This window comes from Falco punctatus, assembly GCF_963210335.1.
Source record: "Falco punctatus genome assembly, chromosome: 2".
NCBI classification, from domain to species: Eukaryota; Metazoa; Chordata; class Aves; order Falconiformes; family Falconidae; genus Falco; species Falco punctatus.
The window spans coordinates 90,297,502-90,316,303 of record NC_137581.1 but is presented as its reverse complement, the minus strand read 5'-3'; the positions used below and the strand labels follow the sequence as shown (position 1 = coordinate 90,316,303).

The 18,802-nt window shown below is 42.6% G+C and overlaps 1 protein-coding gene across 9 annotated transcripts in view; it reads left to right on the top strand.

Moving 5' to 3' along the window:
- CNKSR2 (connector enhancer of kinase suppressor of Ras 2) overlaps positions 1 to 18,802 on the top strand; it is a gene marked incomplete at its 3' end in the record, with an annotated part of 219,235 nt that overhangs the window by 194,533 nt on the left and 5,900 nt on the right. Inside the window, exon 21 of one of the 9 annotated variants that reach the window (XM_080377572.1) lies at positions 9,692 to 18,320. The exons of the other annotated variants lie outside the window; for them this stretch is intronic. Coding sequence (XP_080233698.1) covers positions 9,692 to 9,696 — 5 coding nt within the window. Of the gene's footprint in view, positions 1 to 9,691; positions 18,321 to 18,802 lie in introns of those variants that run through there. 9 annotated transcript variants of the gene reach the window in all.

Below are 18,802 nucleotides of genomic sequence, written 5' to 3'. Positions count from 1 at the left end.
GGGCACTCTTACCTGGCAGTTTCCAAGAGTGGCTGTTTTTCTAGGTAACCCTTCCCCCCAGCATCAGAGGGTGTTGCAGTCTGTTCCCCCCAGGCCCTTTACAGAGCAAGGTTCGCTTGCACACAGCAGCCACCGGTTGTGGTGACAATGAGGGATTTCCTCTTCTAGCCTCTGGATGCCCTTTCTGCTATGGTTGGCAGGACCAAGGGCCAAGTGCCTGGCAGCTCCAGGCACCAGCACTGCTTGCTCACCTGGAGGTGGCCGGGGGAGCAGGCTGAGCCCTCCTGAGCACTTAATACCATTACCCAGACCAAGGCGGGGGTTTAATACTAATTAAGTCTGAAATGCGTTCCCAGCAGATTGCTACAACGATGTCAGGGTCAGGTGTCAGGAGCTGCCATGGGTGTTCCCTCCCACCTGGCACCAGCCTTCCTCCTGCTCATCTTCCTCACTGAAGAGTTGGGCTCTGCCTGCTCAGCTGCCATCTCATGCCAGCAGTACCCCTGCTACCTGACCACTCCCTGAGCTGGGGCAGTCCTTTCAGGAAGGGCTTCTCTCACTTTCATCAGTCTTCTCTTTACTTGGATGTGGTTGACTTTGAGGAAGCTAAAGATATTTCTCCATACTTGTTATCTACAACCCTAGATGAAGTAGCAAGAGCTAGCAGTCATGCACGTTTTGAGGTGGCTCTTTCATTTCCAGTTGAAGGCTGCAGAGAGCCTATTTTCATTCTCCTGAAAAAGAAGAACACTTTTGACATCTCAAAAGGTTTTGAGAAATGCCCATCTCCACCACAGCTCTGATGGTTTGTGCCAGTGGAGGAGCTTGAGCTGCTGTAGGAAAAGGAAAATCAGCTGGGTGCCGGTGTGGCCGTGCTGGTGGGCCCTGTGTGCTGCTCCACCACCCCAGGAGGACAGTGGATCTCCCACAGTCTCGGCAGAATCACCCTTGGCCGCTCAGGATGGGGTGCTGAGGCAGGAGCAGTGCTCTGCCCTCCCGCTCTGGGAAAGGGTCAGGTGTGCAGGAGAAGAGAGCCAGTGCCCAGATTGGGTATTGGTGCTGTAATCTGTTTGATGCAGGAATATTTCTTCTGTGAAACAATACCGGCATACAGAAGTAAGGAAGCTGCACCTTGTGAAACACAGCATGTGACAGAAGCATTTTTGTGTTTCAAAGGTGCTTGGGGACAAATTAGGGAGGAGGAGGCTAGTGAGAAGCAATGACTTTTCATACCGATGTCTTTGTACGTTTGTACAGAGATCATCAAGGGAAAAAAACTGCTGAATTGGTGGAAGGCATTAGTGGAAAAGTAGGAACGGTTAGTAGTGTAGGGAAGGAACGGTTAGTAGTGTAGGGAAGGAACAGTTAGTAGTGTAGGGAGTACCTCTTCCTGGTTATCCCCAGTGCACCAAGATCTTAATCAGCATCTTCCCTTAAAAAATGCTGGGTGCACCATGTCCTCTTTCACCAAGAAGGCCTTTGATGGGTGCCTGGATTTCAGAGGAAGGCTGGGCAGCAGAGCTAAGGGCTCCTCCATGGCTGGGCATTGCGTGGCCATGAAACCCTGGCATGTCATCCTTAAGCTTTGTCTGGGCTTTCCTGACCAATCTGACAAATGCCTGTCCATGAATGACTGTGGTTTTCTGAATGAATATATAACCAGGCTCTTGAACACATAAGGTGATACAACAAAAGACTCCCTCGATGTTTGCTGTTTTTTTCCCCTCCTAAATTGTGTATAGAAGTACTTTCTTAGCAGGCTTGAAGAGATACTATCAAATTAAAGAGATCATATTCACTCTAGCATGTCCAGGGATTTGAAATAATTCAAAATTTGTTGTTTGTTGTTATCTTTAAGGTTGAAATGCAATGGGGAACTCCTGACGTTTTCAGCATTTGACTCCTGTAAGAGGAGCCTGTAGCCCAGTAAAATCCCTGTGCAGCTCCAATTTTGTCTTATATACAGGTGAGGGCATTGTTTGGCATATGATAGGCTTAGGATATATTTTTTAACAAAAGCTTAGAGCACCTCTGAAAACAGCTCTTGCATGTTAAAAATATACAAACAATTATACACAAAAAACAGCAATGTTTGGCTTGCTAGAAGGGTACATAACATAAAACCTTTCAATGCAAGCTTTTTATGTAGAGATAATTATTCTCATGAAAAATAAAAGTTAAATTCACCAGATGAAAATATATGCTTTCAGTATCCACCAGGTGTGAAATGTTTTATCATTAAATCTTCATTTTATATTCCCAAGTGGGTAATGAATTCACTGCAGCAAAACAAGGAGCTCATGGCTGTATTGGTCTGGTGGGCTTTCAGGACAGTGTAGACACCTGAGAAAGCAGCAGCAGCAACATTGTTTTAAAACAGGAGAGGCAATTTCTGCCTTATTTTTATGGAAACCGAATTATTTAGAAGCAAGGTTTCTAAAAACCTTGTGCAGTGTATTTCAGTTTGTTGATCTGACAGAGGGGTTTCAGATCTGATAGCATTTGTGTTGCTAAATGGTGGTCCTCCTCGTGCCTGGAAGAGACCTGACTAAAAAATACAGTTGGAGCAGGACACTATAGCTTGCCTGGGAGCAGTCATGGCAAGCTGGACTGACAGATCAAAGATGTGCTAGTACATGAGAAGAGAGCAGGGGATACCTTTGTCACATGCCGCACAGCCAGCCTGGGGGTGCTGTCAACATCTCGCTTAATGGCCTCACCAGATGAGTAAGAACGTAAGCCATGTTTTGTGTGTGTGCTTCTCCAGTGAGCTCCAAATTCAATTAAAATATCTCAATATGAGCAATAGTAATAACAATAACAATAACCTGCCCTCCCAACTTTCCCTGACTGGGTGTTTTCACACCATTCATGCTGGACATTTTAGCACAAGCTGCTGAAGAGCCTCAGCAGAACAGGGCACGAAGAAGATGACACCTTTTGCTCAGTCTGTTCATTTTACCTTAACTGCATGGTCTGACACCAGTAATTTAAAATGTTTATGTGATCTGTCTCTTATTGACCACTCAAAGAAGAGATCTAGGACAGGATGGCAAGTTGCTGCAATTGTCAGCAGCTGTGGCAGGGCAGCATCTCAGTTCCCTGCCCTCAGAGGTAGACGGGCAGCAGGGAGGTGACAGTCTGGCTGGACGTTACTTCATCATGCGAATGATTTTGTCAGTGTGAATAAGTATGTATCAGGGGTTTTGTTATCAATATGGAAGGCACCATCAGAAAAAGCAATTACATTACTTGATGATGGGCTATTAAAATGTTCTTTACCTGAAGTGGCTTCTACTGGTTACACTTAAAACTTCGTGTAAATTTAAATTTGACATGTTATAATTAATTCCATACATTTCTGTTTGCTTTTAAAGGCCCGAGGGTGTTAATGTATAAAAATTCCCAAAAATATGCAGCTGATAAAAATGATATAGAGAATAGTCTGTTATGGTAATAGGACCAATTCTCCTTAAATATTCCCTGTTAAAATCAGTGATACAAATACGAGAAATTAGTACATTACTTCTTTTTTCAGGGTTGAAATCCAAAGCATTAGTCAGGAAACACAACTCCCATTTTTGTGCTGCATAGTAAGTCTTTCTTTCATGGAGCAACAAACTGGAACTACAGTTCCTGCTTCATGGTAGGAAACAAAGTGATTTCAAGTGATCCTTAGTATAAACCATGCAGGATGTTTGGTAGATTAAATTGAGCTTTATAGGCCATTACAATCATAGCCTGGCTAATTTTAGCTTACAGTGATAGTAAAGAAATTAATTGGAAGGAACCTTAGTTAAATTCATGCCTCATGCTTGTCTTTTGAAGGTAATGTGGGCATCTCCTGGATGAGGCTTGTTCCATAGACATTCAACTTAGTTTTAGTGTCATCCAGCAATTAGAGTGCCAATATGCAGAAATTTTAATAACATTCTCAGAATTCATAAATTGCCCAGTGGGACACTAAAGTCCTGATTACATCTTGTACCCTCTGAATATATATAAAACTATAAGAAATTAAGAAATTCAGCCAGCTTCTTTTTTTTTCCCTCACCATGGTTATTCAGCTGTGTCTCACTGTTTATGTCCCAAATTAGAGGGCTGGGTTACACAACAAACTGCTCTGGAAAAATAACTCTGGCTTTCTGACAGAGCCACAACTCAAACTGCTCTGTCTTGGAGTTGTGAACCATCATTCCAGTAAGACCCTGATAATTAGTATGCTAAAGAATTTGCTAATGGCATATTAGAGAGACCTGTGCAACACAAGAATAACCATGAGATACATCTAATATGGAGGGACATAATATGGGCAGAATTAGGATGAATAGAATATAGTAAGAATTAGTAATTTGACAATTTTATGTGCTACATTTTAAAAAAATCCACTTACCAGAGAGGAGCACAAAAATGAGGTCCTTATGGGTGGGTGGTACTCCTTCATTAGATGTTTAACTACCAATACTGGTGTCATCCTTATTTGTTGCAAGCTGGAAGTTTTATCATTTAATAAAACCTCCATAAACAAACACAAATAATATAGGAGCTCTACTGGCATTGTCAAAAACCTTCTTGCCATTTAGAGAAACTGTGTTGTTAAAGCAAATGCATATTCTTTATGTAAACCTTTTCCTTGACATCCCTGCGTGGGGTATTATTTTAGCAGAAGGTAGTGCAGAAAGAAGGGTTAGAAGTGCTTGAGAGGTCTGTCTCCACAAATTTCCAAGTCCATGGCTGTTTGTATCAGAGGTGGCTTTCACAGAGCAGTAAGAGTGCTATGAATGAAGTTTGTTGCAGCATGCACCACCAGTGTGATGTCTGCATTTGCACCCAGGGACAGAGTGGTGTCAGGCCCTGCAACTGCAAGGCTAAGCAAGAGTCTGGGGAAAAGCATGATGAGTTTATCAGGCTTATAGGTCTTCCCTGCACATGAGAGGAGCTAGATAAAATTCAGCGTACATGTGCACAGCTTAAGACAGGATGATACAGAGAATACTGTTATTCCGTGTATTAGTAAGTACATTAGTGGTGTGGTGCTGGCGTGTGTAAAACATTAGCTATGAATTCTAAGTTTTCAGGTGCTTTTTATTGTAACTCTAGTGGGATTTTTGCTTACTTCGTTTGGGGCGGGGAGGGGATTTAGGTTTTTTTAGTTCTGAGTAGATAGAGGTTATTTAGCAATAACTGTAGTATATGAAGTGTGTATTGGGAGAGCCAGGATACATTTGCACATTTAGAAATACTGTGGTAAGTGGGAGGAAAAACACCTGCCGATCAGAGCCCTGTAATTTCCCTGTGCCTTGTTCTCAGGGGGCTGAGTGCAGCAGTTGTAGAAGAGCAGATACTAGAGGTTCTGTGTGGTCTGACACCACCATCTGTCCTCCCCATCCCCCTTCCTCATTGTGGTACTTTCTCATATAATGTTTGTGCTCTTGGTGTTCCTTTGTTTAGCTCAGTGAGGACATGAGGGACACTAAAACATACACTGCGATGCTGGAAAAACTGGAATTTGCTAGATAGCAAGTAGATAGCATATTCCTGTATTATCATTGTTTGATTTAGTGCCCTTTACTGCAGTAACTAAGTCTCAAGAGGAGTACTGAGTGACTCCTACTACTGCTTTTGCATCTAACTGGCTTCTTACAAGGTAATTTGCAGAGATGCTGCTTTGGAATATAGTGTCAGGGGGGCTGTACTGCATGTGTCATCGAAACCCTCTTTCCTCAGGCACTCTAATTGCCAGGCTCTATAGCAGCTCCTTTTCATCTCTGCATGGCATCTGTCTGAGACTTGAGCTGTCACAAAGATGGTAGGAGCATCCCAACATTGAGCAATGGACAGCTTGTAGATCTGCCAGCATCCCTCCCAAGGACTCTGTCAAATAGTGTTGAGCCATTTCCCTACTGAGGGGGAATATGTATCTGCCACTGCGCTTACAACAGAAGCAGCCAGGTAGCAGTTTGTGGTACATGGGGAGGGATTTCTTTTTCCCATTGTTTGCACTGATTCTCGTTCAGAACCTGATTACTTACACTTAGTATTTACCTTTAGGGGAATATACATAACCAGACATGCCTCGTTATTGAACTAGATAATAGGTGAGAGCTTCTAGTCAAATTCCTTCTGTATCTCTCATATAGAAACAGATGTAGAAATATGCACACAAAATAGGACACATATGAAGGAAAGGATAGAGATTCAAAAGGCAGTTACAGTTTTACTGATTGTGCCTAGAGATGGGAAATCTGAAAATACCTTTTCTAAAACTTAGGTATTTATTTCAAAAGTAAGTTTGTTAACCTGTTATTATTCAACCTAATTCTTCTCTGAAAAGCAAGTTTACCACAAACATACCATTTAATAATCAGGCATCTGGTAGTCTTGTTTGGGCAAAATATATAATGTGAACATTCATAAGAAAGTGTACTCTCAAGTGACAGTGGTAAAATGTTATGCATTTTATTAAAAAACACATCAAAGTGAAAACCCTAACTTAAATTACTCATTAGTGACTGCTGGTGTGCCTTCATTATTGATAAATAGGTCTCAAAGAGGAATGATTCCACTTCTATGCCCCTTTCCTTACATAGGACTTCTGTGAGAGCTATTTTGAGACCTTACTGATTGTGACCCAAACATTTCTCTCAGGGAGAACTTTCTTCTCCCCTTTGCTTACATTTTTATTGGGTTTTGAGACTTGGTGGCATGCCCAGAAAGGCCTGCAAAGGATCCCTTTGCTCTTGCTTGGTGGCTTGGTCCCAGCCCGGGTGCATTCTGTCTTTACCACTTGGGTCAGATACCTCCCACTGCTGCAGGTTTGCTCGGATGGAAGATTCCTCACATTTTGTGTGACCACATTAGCTAAAGAAACAGGTGGAGATTTATAGCAGGCAGTTTTGTTTCTGTAACCGCCCTGGATAAGTCACTTGCCATAAAGCTTTTCTCATAATAGAAACATAATTTTGTTGATAAATGCAGTAAGATCACTTCATTATTTTCATAGGGTCGTATTCATTTTTATATGTGAGTGGCAGTTGGTTTATTTTTCAAAATGTTTGCAAGTCTCGTTTCGTAAGTTACAGTGTTGATAAGTATCCATCCAAAAGCATGTTACTTGTTCTTTGTTATTTGTGTTTGTTCTCCTTTAAAATGAATTTAAAAAACCCTTATCTAGAAAGGGATCCATATGCTGGAGATTTTTTACATAAATCATTTTGCTAATGCTAGTGATAGAGAAAGAAAAATGTGGTTTTTATAATTATAAGGCAAAATAATTTTACTAGCAAAAAGCGGAATTTCTAAACTCTTAATCTGCATCTACACTAATAGGAAATATTGTACAGTTAGTTACTATCAGTAAGAGTGATACAGTAAAATAATGAGAAAATCTATTTAGAAAAGCCCCCCAAGTGCCTGTTAATTATATTCACCTTCAGATAAATAGGACAGTGTATGCTGCCACTTGTCTCAAGAGGTCTTAATGAAAGGCTGTTCATGCACATTGTGACTAATCCAAACTGGGACAGCGAAGAATTACCAGTGTTTGATGGCAGCCCAATAACAGCCTTAGCAATATCACTGAATAGGCTTTTTAAAAGTGTGTCTTATTAGCAGTTTGGGTTTTTTAAATAGTCACCTTCTAATGCAAAATTTAGTTGGATTTTAGGTACAAAAAAAAAGTCCTGTCCCACCATCTGTTGAAGTTCAGCACAGTTCTTCCATAGGCACAGGGGATGTGTCCCAGCCAGCCTCAGCAAGGCATGCGGAAGAGCTGGGTATAGACATCTGGTAGGCAACACCCTTGTCTTAACTTCAGTAACTCTCCTTTATTTCATAGCCACCTTGTTTCATGAAAAGGGAAGTTTCTTTCACCAAAGCCTGGCCTTTAAAACCAAACTTCTGGAACTTTTAGAGATAAAGTTATATGAGCAACAGCCATGAGATGACAGGATTTCCTGAAGCTGCAGCAGTGATACATACGAGGCAGCAGTATGCTCTTTCACTTAGTGCCTTTTTCTAAACAAATCCAAGACTCTTGTTTTAAATGCTGTGTCTTTAAGTCTCCCTTCCCTCAGCCCCATGAGTCCTGAAATGTGCTGGTTTGGCCTTTTGTTTGTCAGGGGTTTGGATTTGGGGTTTGGGGGTTGTTGTTTTGGGTGGGTTTTTTTTTCATTTTGGCTGTAGAATCAAATGTTCCTTATTTTAAGCAATAAGTTACGTAAAAGTTTCTCTCAACTGCTATTCTTAGGATTTAGTTATATAAACTGTTCTCCTCTCCCTTCTTCTTCCTTCTGTCCCTGTTGACGCACAGAGTCCCCAGGAAACCTCAGCAGTGCAGGAGAGGCTGAACTCAGTCTGAGTTCTGTATAGCATTGCTCACCCTCTGCCTCTCTGGAAACTCATTTTCCAATTGCTACTGTGGGTGGAGTAAATGGCACCGATGTTTCCATCTGGGATTCTTTCCACCTTGTGCCTTCTGTCACTGAGACATTTCTCTTCTGCTCTCCAGACCTTTTGTGATATGCACAAGAGTAAAAATGGCAATGCTTGATATTTTCCTTCCTTTTTTCATCCTGTCTTTTGGAGAAAAAAAAAAATAAATCTCTTTAACAAGAGTTAAATAAGTCTTACCAGTTAAATTGGATTGAATTTGTACATCTTTATATTCTGCACAGTTGAACTCTTTCCCAAAGTTGTTTTGTGGGTTTTTTTAACAACAAAACATCCCCCAGCTTTTCATACCTGGGATCTAAAACAACAATGGATTTTGAGATCCATTGTTCCATTTTGTGTTCTAAATAAGTGTAGTAGACAACAGAATAGGGTATGCACTGAGAGCAGCTGGGCTTTTGAAACTGCCCTGTGTGCAGAGACTGCATATCCACACAGAAACTCTTAAGTAACCAACTTAGCTGTATGCTGTTTATTCCACCTCTCTCTTTCTCTTTTCTTTGCTAACACAGGTCCACAAAGATTCTCAAGTTCTCAAGCCCTAGCTTTTGGATGTATGTAATGTCAGTGTGGTTTCAAAATCACATGATTTCCTAGCTCTGTATCTTATCCTTCACCCAACGTTGCACAACGCTGGATTGTCAGCTAGGCTAATGAAAGGATCCAGATTGTGTTGTGCCACCTCTTGTTCTAGTTTATGCATAAGTTGCTGACAGGATATTTTTCTGTGTTTGTAGTACGTTTGGTGGATTTGGGGCACATTCTTTGCTTCCTTTCTCATCATTCATGTGACCCTTTTCCAGTGCTTCCAAATAAGCTAATGCCTCTTCAACATGGAGGAAACCAACCCAAGTTGGTTAGGATGTGTATTGTTCTCTTGTTTTATTTGTGGTGGGGTTTTTTTCAATTACTCTTTGTTCTGTTCTTTTTTTTTTTTAAAAAAAAAAAAAAAGCACATCCACAAAGAGAGAATATATAACTTTCTGCCCTAAATACCTCTTTGGCATCAGGGATGGATATTTTAATGGAGCAAAGTGTAACAGTAGAACAGTGCCATGTCTCTGTCCTCATGAGCATAGCTGCATGCAGATTAGAAAAGCTCTGTAGTGCTGCTACTGTCTGCCAAATTTGCTATTTGCTCTTGTTTGCATGATAGTATTTCTAATATACTAATATGATATGGAAATAATGGCACATCACAGTTCTTTCAACATATTGTATCACTGCTTTATCATATTAGGCTAATACACTGCGAGAGTTGATAGCACCTCTCCATGTCAAATGGGATCCACTTCTCTTGGCACTGAACCGATTGGACTCAAAGGTTGATAAACTTATCATTAGAGAATTGGCACGACGGAGACTCAACTTCAGCCTCTTGCAAGCAACCTAATGGCCTCCGTTCAGAAAGTCAGTTCTTCTTGAATAACTTTGATGTTTATAACAGAGAACAGACCTGTTAAAGCATAGACAACCACATGCCTGGATATGAGGCCTCCAGGAAGGTGTCAAAGGGCATGGCCAGTCTTTCGAAGAATGCACCCTTTCCACAATGGGACTAGGCACAAAGTCAGATCCAGTCTACACGGAGCACATTTGCAGAAAATACTGCCCCCCGCACGGGAGAACGGAAGGGGAAGAGGGTCTTGGCAGGGGAAGGGCTTTGATGTCACTCAGTTTTGTTCTGCAGACCTCGAGGAATTAAAGAGGGATTCAGCCATGGTAACTGTAAAATCCTGTTGCTTGTACTGAACTCCAGTGAACCCGTTCAGGCCAACCAGACAGTCGTGTCATTTAAGCATGCTTCACGTTAGTGAAGGAAGTCACCTTACTGTGTCATGCTAAACTAAGTGTATTCTGTCAAGTGGAGGTATGTACAGACCTTTTGGAGACTTCCATTTATCTAATGGTTTGTAATGAATTACCAGAGGGTACACTGGCACTCGTTTGGATGATGACGGAGAAGATACCTCGCGCTGAGATTTATTAGACTCTGCAGATAAACTCTTCGGTTCCTCTTTATCTTCTAGAACTTAAACATGTGAGTGATGCCGCCTGGCCAAGCAGGCACAAAGTATTCTCTGTATACCACCCAGACTCCAGAGGGCTGTTTTGGGGCCAGTAATTGTCTGGATGTCAAAGTAGATTCAGATATTGTATTTATCATTATGTTCTGGGTCCCCTATGGGTTGATGTTTGCCTCTATCTCTGTGGTTAGAATGTGGATTTTCCTTAATATATTTGGCTAAGGGTGTATTGTAATAATGTTAATGCTAATTACTTGATATTTCATACTATCTTATGGGGAGAAACTTTTAAAAAATGTATTTTGAAATGTTTTCTTTCTGTTTGCTCAATGTATGGTATTGCATTATGTTAATACCAATAAAATTATATATATATAGTTATATATATTCCCTTTTATAAAGAAGTAAATTATGCTTTTTTGCCTCACAAACAGGAAATGTGCAGTGACTAAAATCACATCATTCTGCCTTACAGCAGGTGACAGAGCTTATAATAGTTTTAATATTCTTTTTTGAAAAATAAAAAGTATAGTATGACATAAACTAGTTGGAAATTCACCAAAATGCATGTTTTGTGTTTTTGCTCAATGGGACTGTCACAACTCAGCCTAAATATTTAGCAATGTTGTTTTGGCATCTTTAATTTTTTCCAATCAAAAACATACACTGTATTGCTATTACTGATTACAAAACTGTACTGTCATAAATTTTTGCCTGTTTGGCCAAATAGACAAACCCACTGAGTTTTTATGACTCTCTTGTCTGTAGAAATTGATTTTTAAATTTAATTTAGTGCTCTTTCCAATGCTTGGCAAAGGCAGAATTTATTTTTTATATAAGGTTGCCTTTGAAGTACCTGCCTCTGCCAGGGCTGATAAATCACTGCTAAGTACATAAAGATTCTGCAACCTGAAGGATATGTCATTAAAGCCTTGTTGGAATGGCCTGCAACCCCAGCCAGTCCTTTACATTCTGTCATTAAATTCCATAATTAGTTAGAGGTGAAATGTTCTGGAAATGAATTAGAGAAGCAGAAGCAAAGATGTGACTGTAAAATGTCCTTTGGCTGCTATTTGGCATTACACTGATGGCTTATTTGCTGCTCATAGCCAAAGGCCAGCATATATCTGCGCTAATATGAATTAGATCGTCTTCAGCTTCCTCTCTTTCTTTTCCCCACCCTTTCTAACATATTGTATTGAGTATCTTTGTTTTGCAGAGGCATTCAGAAGGGCTGTAATTAGCAGTCCCCGGCATCTAATTGCATACACATTTGTTAAATATTTTTCTGTATGCCTTAAAATAAAGTGTAGAAAATGGCAGTAAATGTTTCTTTAATGAAGGCACTTGATTTATTAATGAAGTCAGGATTTTTTAAAGGTGTTATTTTGGGCTTAATAAAGGAAAAAAGCCAGCAAATTTTCAGTTTTGCCTTTGCGTAACCACTGTCTGTCAGGGCTGGTGTTCATTTCCTTTCTCTTGGTTTTTTTGTGTGCAAGCACATTCTGCCCAATGGATGGGGAACGGACCTTTCTTCTGTGACGGTTCTCATGCCAGTTTTGAGAAAGCACTTTCTGTTAAGGTGCATACATATTCACAAGTTCGTTATGACATCTGGTGACATGAGTCATGAGTAATGTCTAGAAAAGTTGCATGGTATTGCATCTCTGTCGTCAACAGTAATAGCTTTTGTTATCAAAGGTACTTTGAACTCTGTGCGGTGCCTCCAGACTGTGGTGGTGTGATGGGCGTTCAGCAGCTAACAGGGGGTGCTTAATATTTGGCAGCGTCGTGCCCTATATATATAACATGTAAATCAGGGTGCCGATTAATTAGTCTGGAATCTAATCAGTGCAGCTATCAGAACATGTGCAGTTATAAATCCAATAATAAATCTGAATATCTGAATAAATATGACATCTTCTGGGATAACGTTTTCAGAAGTATTTCAAGCCCCTTTCATAAATGCCTCGGGAGGTGCTTCCCTAACAGACTGCAGTGCATTACCGAGGTAACTGAGATGGCTATTAAATTAATCTGGCCCCCGCCCACACTAATTTGCCATGTTTCTTTCATGTTGAATATAGGATTGCAATTCCTAAGTGATGCAAGTGCATTTAAATTTCACTCTCGGTTTACATTTTCATATAAACAAGTAAACTTGGGATGTAGCCTGCAGTACAGTTCATTTTCTCAGTGGGTGTTGCGCACCAGGAATACATACCCCTTCTGTTGAGGCTTGCTTTCCTGTGTCCAGCCCATAAACCTTGACAGGCATTGCTGTTGTGCAAGCGTGACTGTGGCTTGATTCTGACCGGTGAGTAATGTCGCTAGGTCCATATCGTTTGTAACTCAACCTTTCACAACTTCATGTGCTGTAACAGCTTAGGTTTGCGAAAAAATACTTTCCTGAAGGAGTAATTGCTTCCATATATTGCTTGCAGGATGTATCCATTAGGGGACCTCCTTGTCCTGTTTAAAAGTTGTAGCATCCCCAGACGTATAGCAGTTTACCCAGTTTGCTTCGGCTGCTGGCTTACCTCATAAATAAGAGGAGTTTTTCATTGTTTCTCAACTGCAGGGACTGAGGGGAAGTGTACCATCAAAATGTAATTGCTGTGTTTATTTCACTTCAACTTTGGTAGCTTGTGATAAAATTAAACAGCACTTACATCAATGTGTGGTGCAGAAAAATGTCAGGAAATACTATTTCATTGTGTTAAAATTCTCCCAAAGAGTCACTAAAATGAGTTCAGCAGACGAAGGTTAAACTGATGCCTTCATAGGCAACGTAATGAGTAGAGAACTGTGTCCAAATACCAAAGGATGCGATTATAACACTGCTGCCAAAGAAAATCTGCCACTGATCAGAGCTCCCTGTTACTTTGGGAAGCTTCGGAGTTATTGCATCTTCATTCTTACGCCCTCTCTGAAATCGCAGCCCACCAATAGAACCTCATGAAGCAGCAGGGCTGGGAGCAAGTGAGGAGCTTCTCCTGATGCTCATTTGAGGTGTGTTAGAGCTGTCAAGAGGCAGCACGAACAGAGTGAGCAAATTATTCCCTCTGTCTGTGTTTTGCCATCTCAGTAACATATTAACCCATTTGCTGGCACCTGTACTTCATTGCTAAGCGGATGCTGAAAGTGCCTGAATGTTACTGTCAGCACGACAATGCAGGTATGCAGGAAAAAACCTTGAGGATCGATTTTTTTTCCTGATGCCGAGTTTAGTGTCAGCTGTTTTTAATAAGTAATTCCAGTTGTGTGGGATTGACATGGGTGGGAGACTTCTAGTAAGACCAGCTCAAGTGTCGCATGAAGCCTGAGGTTGACCATGCTTCAGCCTGCCAGCTCGCAAACTGCAGTCTGCAGCGCGGCAGCGGCTCACAAGGCTGTGACAAGGTTGTCATTCAAGTATCACCAGAAAGGTGACCTTGGAGAAGGAGATTCACGGGGATCTACTGATCCAAAAGAAAACCGCTAGTGCCGTAAATAGTTCACAAAAAGAATTGGACCTTTGGTGCCACAGCAAAGGTTTGGCATCTCTCAGGCCTTACAAAGGTTAGGGTTAGAACTGTTAAAAGTGGTTATGATACCTAACTGCTTCTGATTGAACTTGGTTGTAGTGGAAAATGCCTAAAATACCTTCTGAAATCTGTCCTATGGGAGATAGGAGTTTTCCATTTTCCTGCACAGTTCACTTTATTTCAGGAAACCAATTTATTATACTCACGCATGTCAGAGGAGTGGCAGCCTCACACCAGTGGGAAGAAAACTCCAGTGTCTTGCAGAGCTCTGTCGTGTTGGTGCTTTCAGTGAACACCCTCTCTAAGGAATATCTTTTTTGCCTGCAGGTTTACATAATAGGAGAGAATAGAAACCATGTACAACTGTCCTGGTAACCCAAAAATACTTCCCCTTTAGAGGAAAGAACAGTATAAAATGCATGTTCCCTGATCCTCCAGCCACTTATTGTTTCACCAAACACATGGATCAAAGCTTGTTTTTAAATGCTGCTTCTCCCTTCCTTGGCTCAGGACTTTGGGAAAAATCCTGCACTTTCAGATACACGGGGCCAGAAAGGATAGAGGGTTACACAGATCAGAAAAGGGCAGGCAAAGGGAGGGAATAACAGAGGAGGGTTGCAAAGAACAGGCACTACACAAGAAGCCCACAGCAGCTTTTCTTCAGCTTGCTTAAACTTTTCTTCACTCATGGAAAACATTAATATATACATGTGTGTATGTATAGGCATAATGATATATATATACACACACATATAGATATGTATATATGCATACAGGCATATTCACATGCCCAGTCAGGCCTTGATTTTAACATGGTGCAGGAGATGACACAGGTTTCTATTTGTGCTTTAACATGGAAATCTGCTCCGTATTACCCAGAGCAGGTGATTAGCAGCTGGCTTCCATGTAGATCTGAACTGCATCGTATTGCACCTCCTGCCTGCTGTACCATGACAGGCTTAAACACTGTGTTGCGTCTTCCTTTTCTCGGTAATCAGGGATGTGACTTGTAGCATTTTCCTGCCAGGAGATGACTCCATGTCACTATGGCTCCCCCATACCTGTGCACGGGTGACCTCATATGCAGCACACAGCTGTGCAGGCACCATCTCCTTGTAAACCTTTCATTGATTTGACCATTTTGTGCCTTTTAGCTCATAGTCTGGGGAGAGAAGAAATACCTAGTTTATTATGCCTGCCATCCATCCAAGTAGTGTAAACAATTACTGTAATTCCTGGTTCTTTGCATCATAGCCATTTGGGTATGTCTCCCTCTTGTGCAGTTTGGACTCTAATAATTAACCTGAAGAGCAGCAAAGATGGATTTAAGCCTTGAACCGAGAAACGAGCAACTACTTTTTTGGAGGATTTCTTCTCTCCCCTCCCCTATCCTCCAAGATAGCTAAATGCCATGTCCACTGTTCTTCAATCCTTCTGCTTTTCCACCTTAAATACAGGGAGATCCCTTCTGTCCTTCTCCTAAATGTTCCCCAGGGCTTACAAGCCCAGCCAGGCTGTTGGACCTTGTGGCCACGTTACGTCCCCTGCCCCTGCCTGCCTGTTATACACTTGGGCTGGCAGAAAGCCTGAGCTGGGGCTCGAGAGCTTGCTGTGGGAGGCCTTCCCTCCCCATGGGATCAGCAAACATCCGTGCTGTGCTGCCTCTCTGCGAAACCGCTGCAGGACCAGGCAGGCTTTGACAGACCGGTTAGTTAGACGTGGCACAGCCAACATGCTGCACCATAGGAAGATTACAAAACGCTCTGTTGGTTCTGGGATTATATCACTTATTGGTTTGCTCGTGGCATCAAGGTTCAAGAAGGCAAAGAGAAAAGAAAAAAACCAACCCAGAGATTTGGGCATCAGGGCCTCTTTTATCTGGCTTGAGACTATTTCCCAGAGGCCAGGGTGCTCTCCGTTTTGGTGGAGCATATCCTGACACTCACAGAAAGTCACTGGGGGGCTTCAGGTAGATGCCTCCCCTGTGCAAAAGGTGAAGTGGAAAGGTGCAACTCTCAAACTGGAAGCAAATCTTTGGGATTTTTAGGTGGGAAATAACATATGGCAGCTGTTTAATAATGTAATTAGTGATGTATTCTAACCAAATTGCCGCATTAAGATCCTGAACTGAGTTGGTTCCTTTGCCAGAGAGAGTGAGCTCACCAAAAGGAATGAAAGTGAGAGTTTAAATTTCAGTGGAGCCAGGGGATTTTAGTCTGCCTGCCTGGTTCGCTCTCTGTCACAGACTTTGCAGCAGCTTGGCTTTTTCAGTATTTGCAGAGGATGGTAATTTTGTTCAAATGCATGGCTAATTGCAAGCAGAGGAGTGGGTGTGCATGAGAGGAATTGCATGGTGAAGGAAAGCACATCACTAAGTTGTGAAGGTAGCAAATAGCAAAGAGGATAGTGGGAAAACAGAGAATGCCGTCAGGGTGGCAGCAGTATCCATCAGTCGGGATGAGAAGTGTAGAGACAGCAGGATGAGCCTGGGTGATGTTTAGGAGGTACTGACAAAGCATAAAGGAGCCTCAAAGGAGAGTTTCAACCCTTGAAAAATCTGACCTTGTCAGCACACTTGGTGACAAAAGTTACAATTAACTGTGTTGTACTATCCTTGCGTGGGCAGTTATGTGCACTTACAGCCCCAGGTGCAACCACTGATTCCTCCCGTATCTCACTGAAAGAAGAAAACCATGCAAGTTTTTGGTGGCTTGAGCTTTTACAGGGAAAATGAGTCACAGAAGCACAGGAACATCCACTGAAAATTATTAGAGATTATTCCTTATATCTAGAGCAGATTTATGAGAAATATGTGTGTAGAAATCCTCTGTGTCCAGAGAGTGATGTGTTAGCCAGCTGGATTGCAGTGGTGACCTTCTGCATGGCCCTAGTTCGGTACCATCTTCCTGAATCATCAGTTTACATGGACTGATCATCTCTTGATCGGTGTAAATACCAAGGTTAACTGTTTCTCTCTGGTCCCTTTTCACGCAAGTGTTTATTGTTCTTAGGATCTTGGTTTGTAAGAGGGAAATAATGGGAAGATTAATAGCCCAGTGGAGCCAGGAGGTGATTACATTTAGTACATGGTGGAGCTTGGGGCGTGCACTTTCCAACAACAGATGACAGCATGGCGTAAGAAATCCCACCAGGTTTTTCTGAATGCCAACAACCCAAAATATTCTTGAACACTTAGTGTTTCACCCACCCAGCCACAATCTCCGTATCTCTCTCCTGAGAAAACGTAAAAGTAGACACAAATATGTACTGCATTTTAAGAAGAGAGAGCAAAGTACAAAAAAGTACAAACTTCAGAAACTCTTCCTTGTGGAAAGCAGAATAACTAGAGAGTAACACCATTTACTGGACTGATATATTATTTTCTCTCCTGCATTTAATGTGAATGGCTTTGCATACTTGAAGACACAGCAGAAGCTTCGTTGTTACACAATGTAGTGTGTATCCTTGTATTAGGAAGATACAGTTCTGAATTCAGATCCTGTGTGCTGCAGAGATTATGCAGCTTTATTTCGGCTCCAGAGTTCTGGAGTTGTTCAGGTTTGGTGGGGCAGGGGCCACAGTTATTGCTTCAGGGAAGAAACCCTCCTTTTCAGCAGGATGTAGAAACAGCTACCTGGCAGTGTATTCAGAGAAACGGGGAGATGCAGCCCATGACTCAGCAGCCAAGTGAGGGTGAAAAACTACCTGCTGCACTGGCTGCTCTGCTGAGGTCATCTCCAAATCCCATGAGGCCACCTTTTCTACTTAAACAAGGCATTTACCTGAGGCCTTCTGCTTCCGTAAGGAGACAGCCCTGCTGTAATAGCATGACTCGCATACAAATCCACCAATTTAAAAAAAGAAAATATGCTTTAAGCTCAGCTGTATATCTAATCAAGTGCCTCAGATGCGTTACAGTGCCAAGGGTTTCACCAACACCTACAGGAAATCAATCAAAGCCTCTAGCAGAAGGGTGAGGGAGGGGAGATTCATGTGTAAGCTCATTCCCGCCTACTGAGAGCCATTGAGAGCAGCAGTACCACCACCTTCACTGTTTCTCTGGAAAGTATTAACGGCTTGGGATATGCTAGCGTGACAGCCGCTGCCCTCTCCCCCGCCGTGGGTGGAACAAGGCGGCAGAGCCCTGTTTGAGCTTCCCCAGCCTCAGCAGAAGGAAGATATTTAAGGGAAGGGACCTGCTGCTTTTCTTCCCTGCTCTTCTCTTAGAGCAAATCCCGTCCCCTTTTCTACATGGCGCTCACAGCTACACCACCGAGGCAGTGACAGAGCCTGGGGGAAACAGTGACAGAGCCTGGGGGAGGCAGTGACAGAGCCTGGGGGAGGCAGCGACAGAGCCTGGGGGAGGCAGCCCCCACAGGGTGGAGGTGATGTGCCGATGTGTTTCACAGAACTGGCATCGGTGCTCTGCTGCCTAACCCTGCCTGCATCGTGCCCCTGCAGTCCTTCGCCTCTTCCCATGCAGCCTGAGAGCTGTTCTCATTTGAGGCGAGGGTCGGAATCCCCTGTCTGCAGTTCCCCTGCCCGTGCTGAGCAGCGGCTGCCTGACCGAGGTGAGCCCTGAGGAGCACCCAGCCATGCAGACCCCCCGGCCGGCAGCACAGGGAGGGAGGGCAGCACAAGCCCCCAGCCCACCATTTGAACCCACAGGGGCCACACTGCCTTCCAGGTTCATTAACGGCACTTGTCATTCAGGACTGAACCTCGGAGTTGAACCCTCATGTTGTCCTTTGCCGTGGTGGGGACTTTTGGTGTTTTAGGAAGCCATGGGTTGATGGC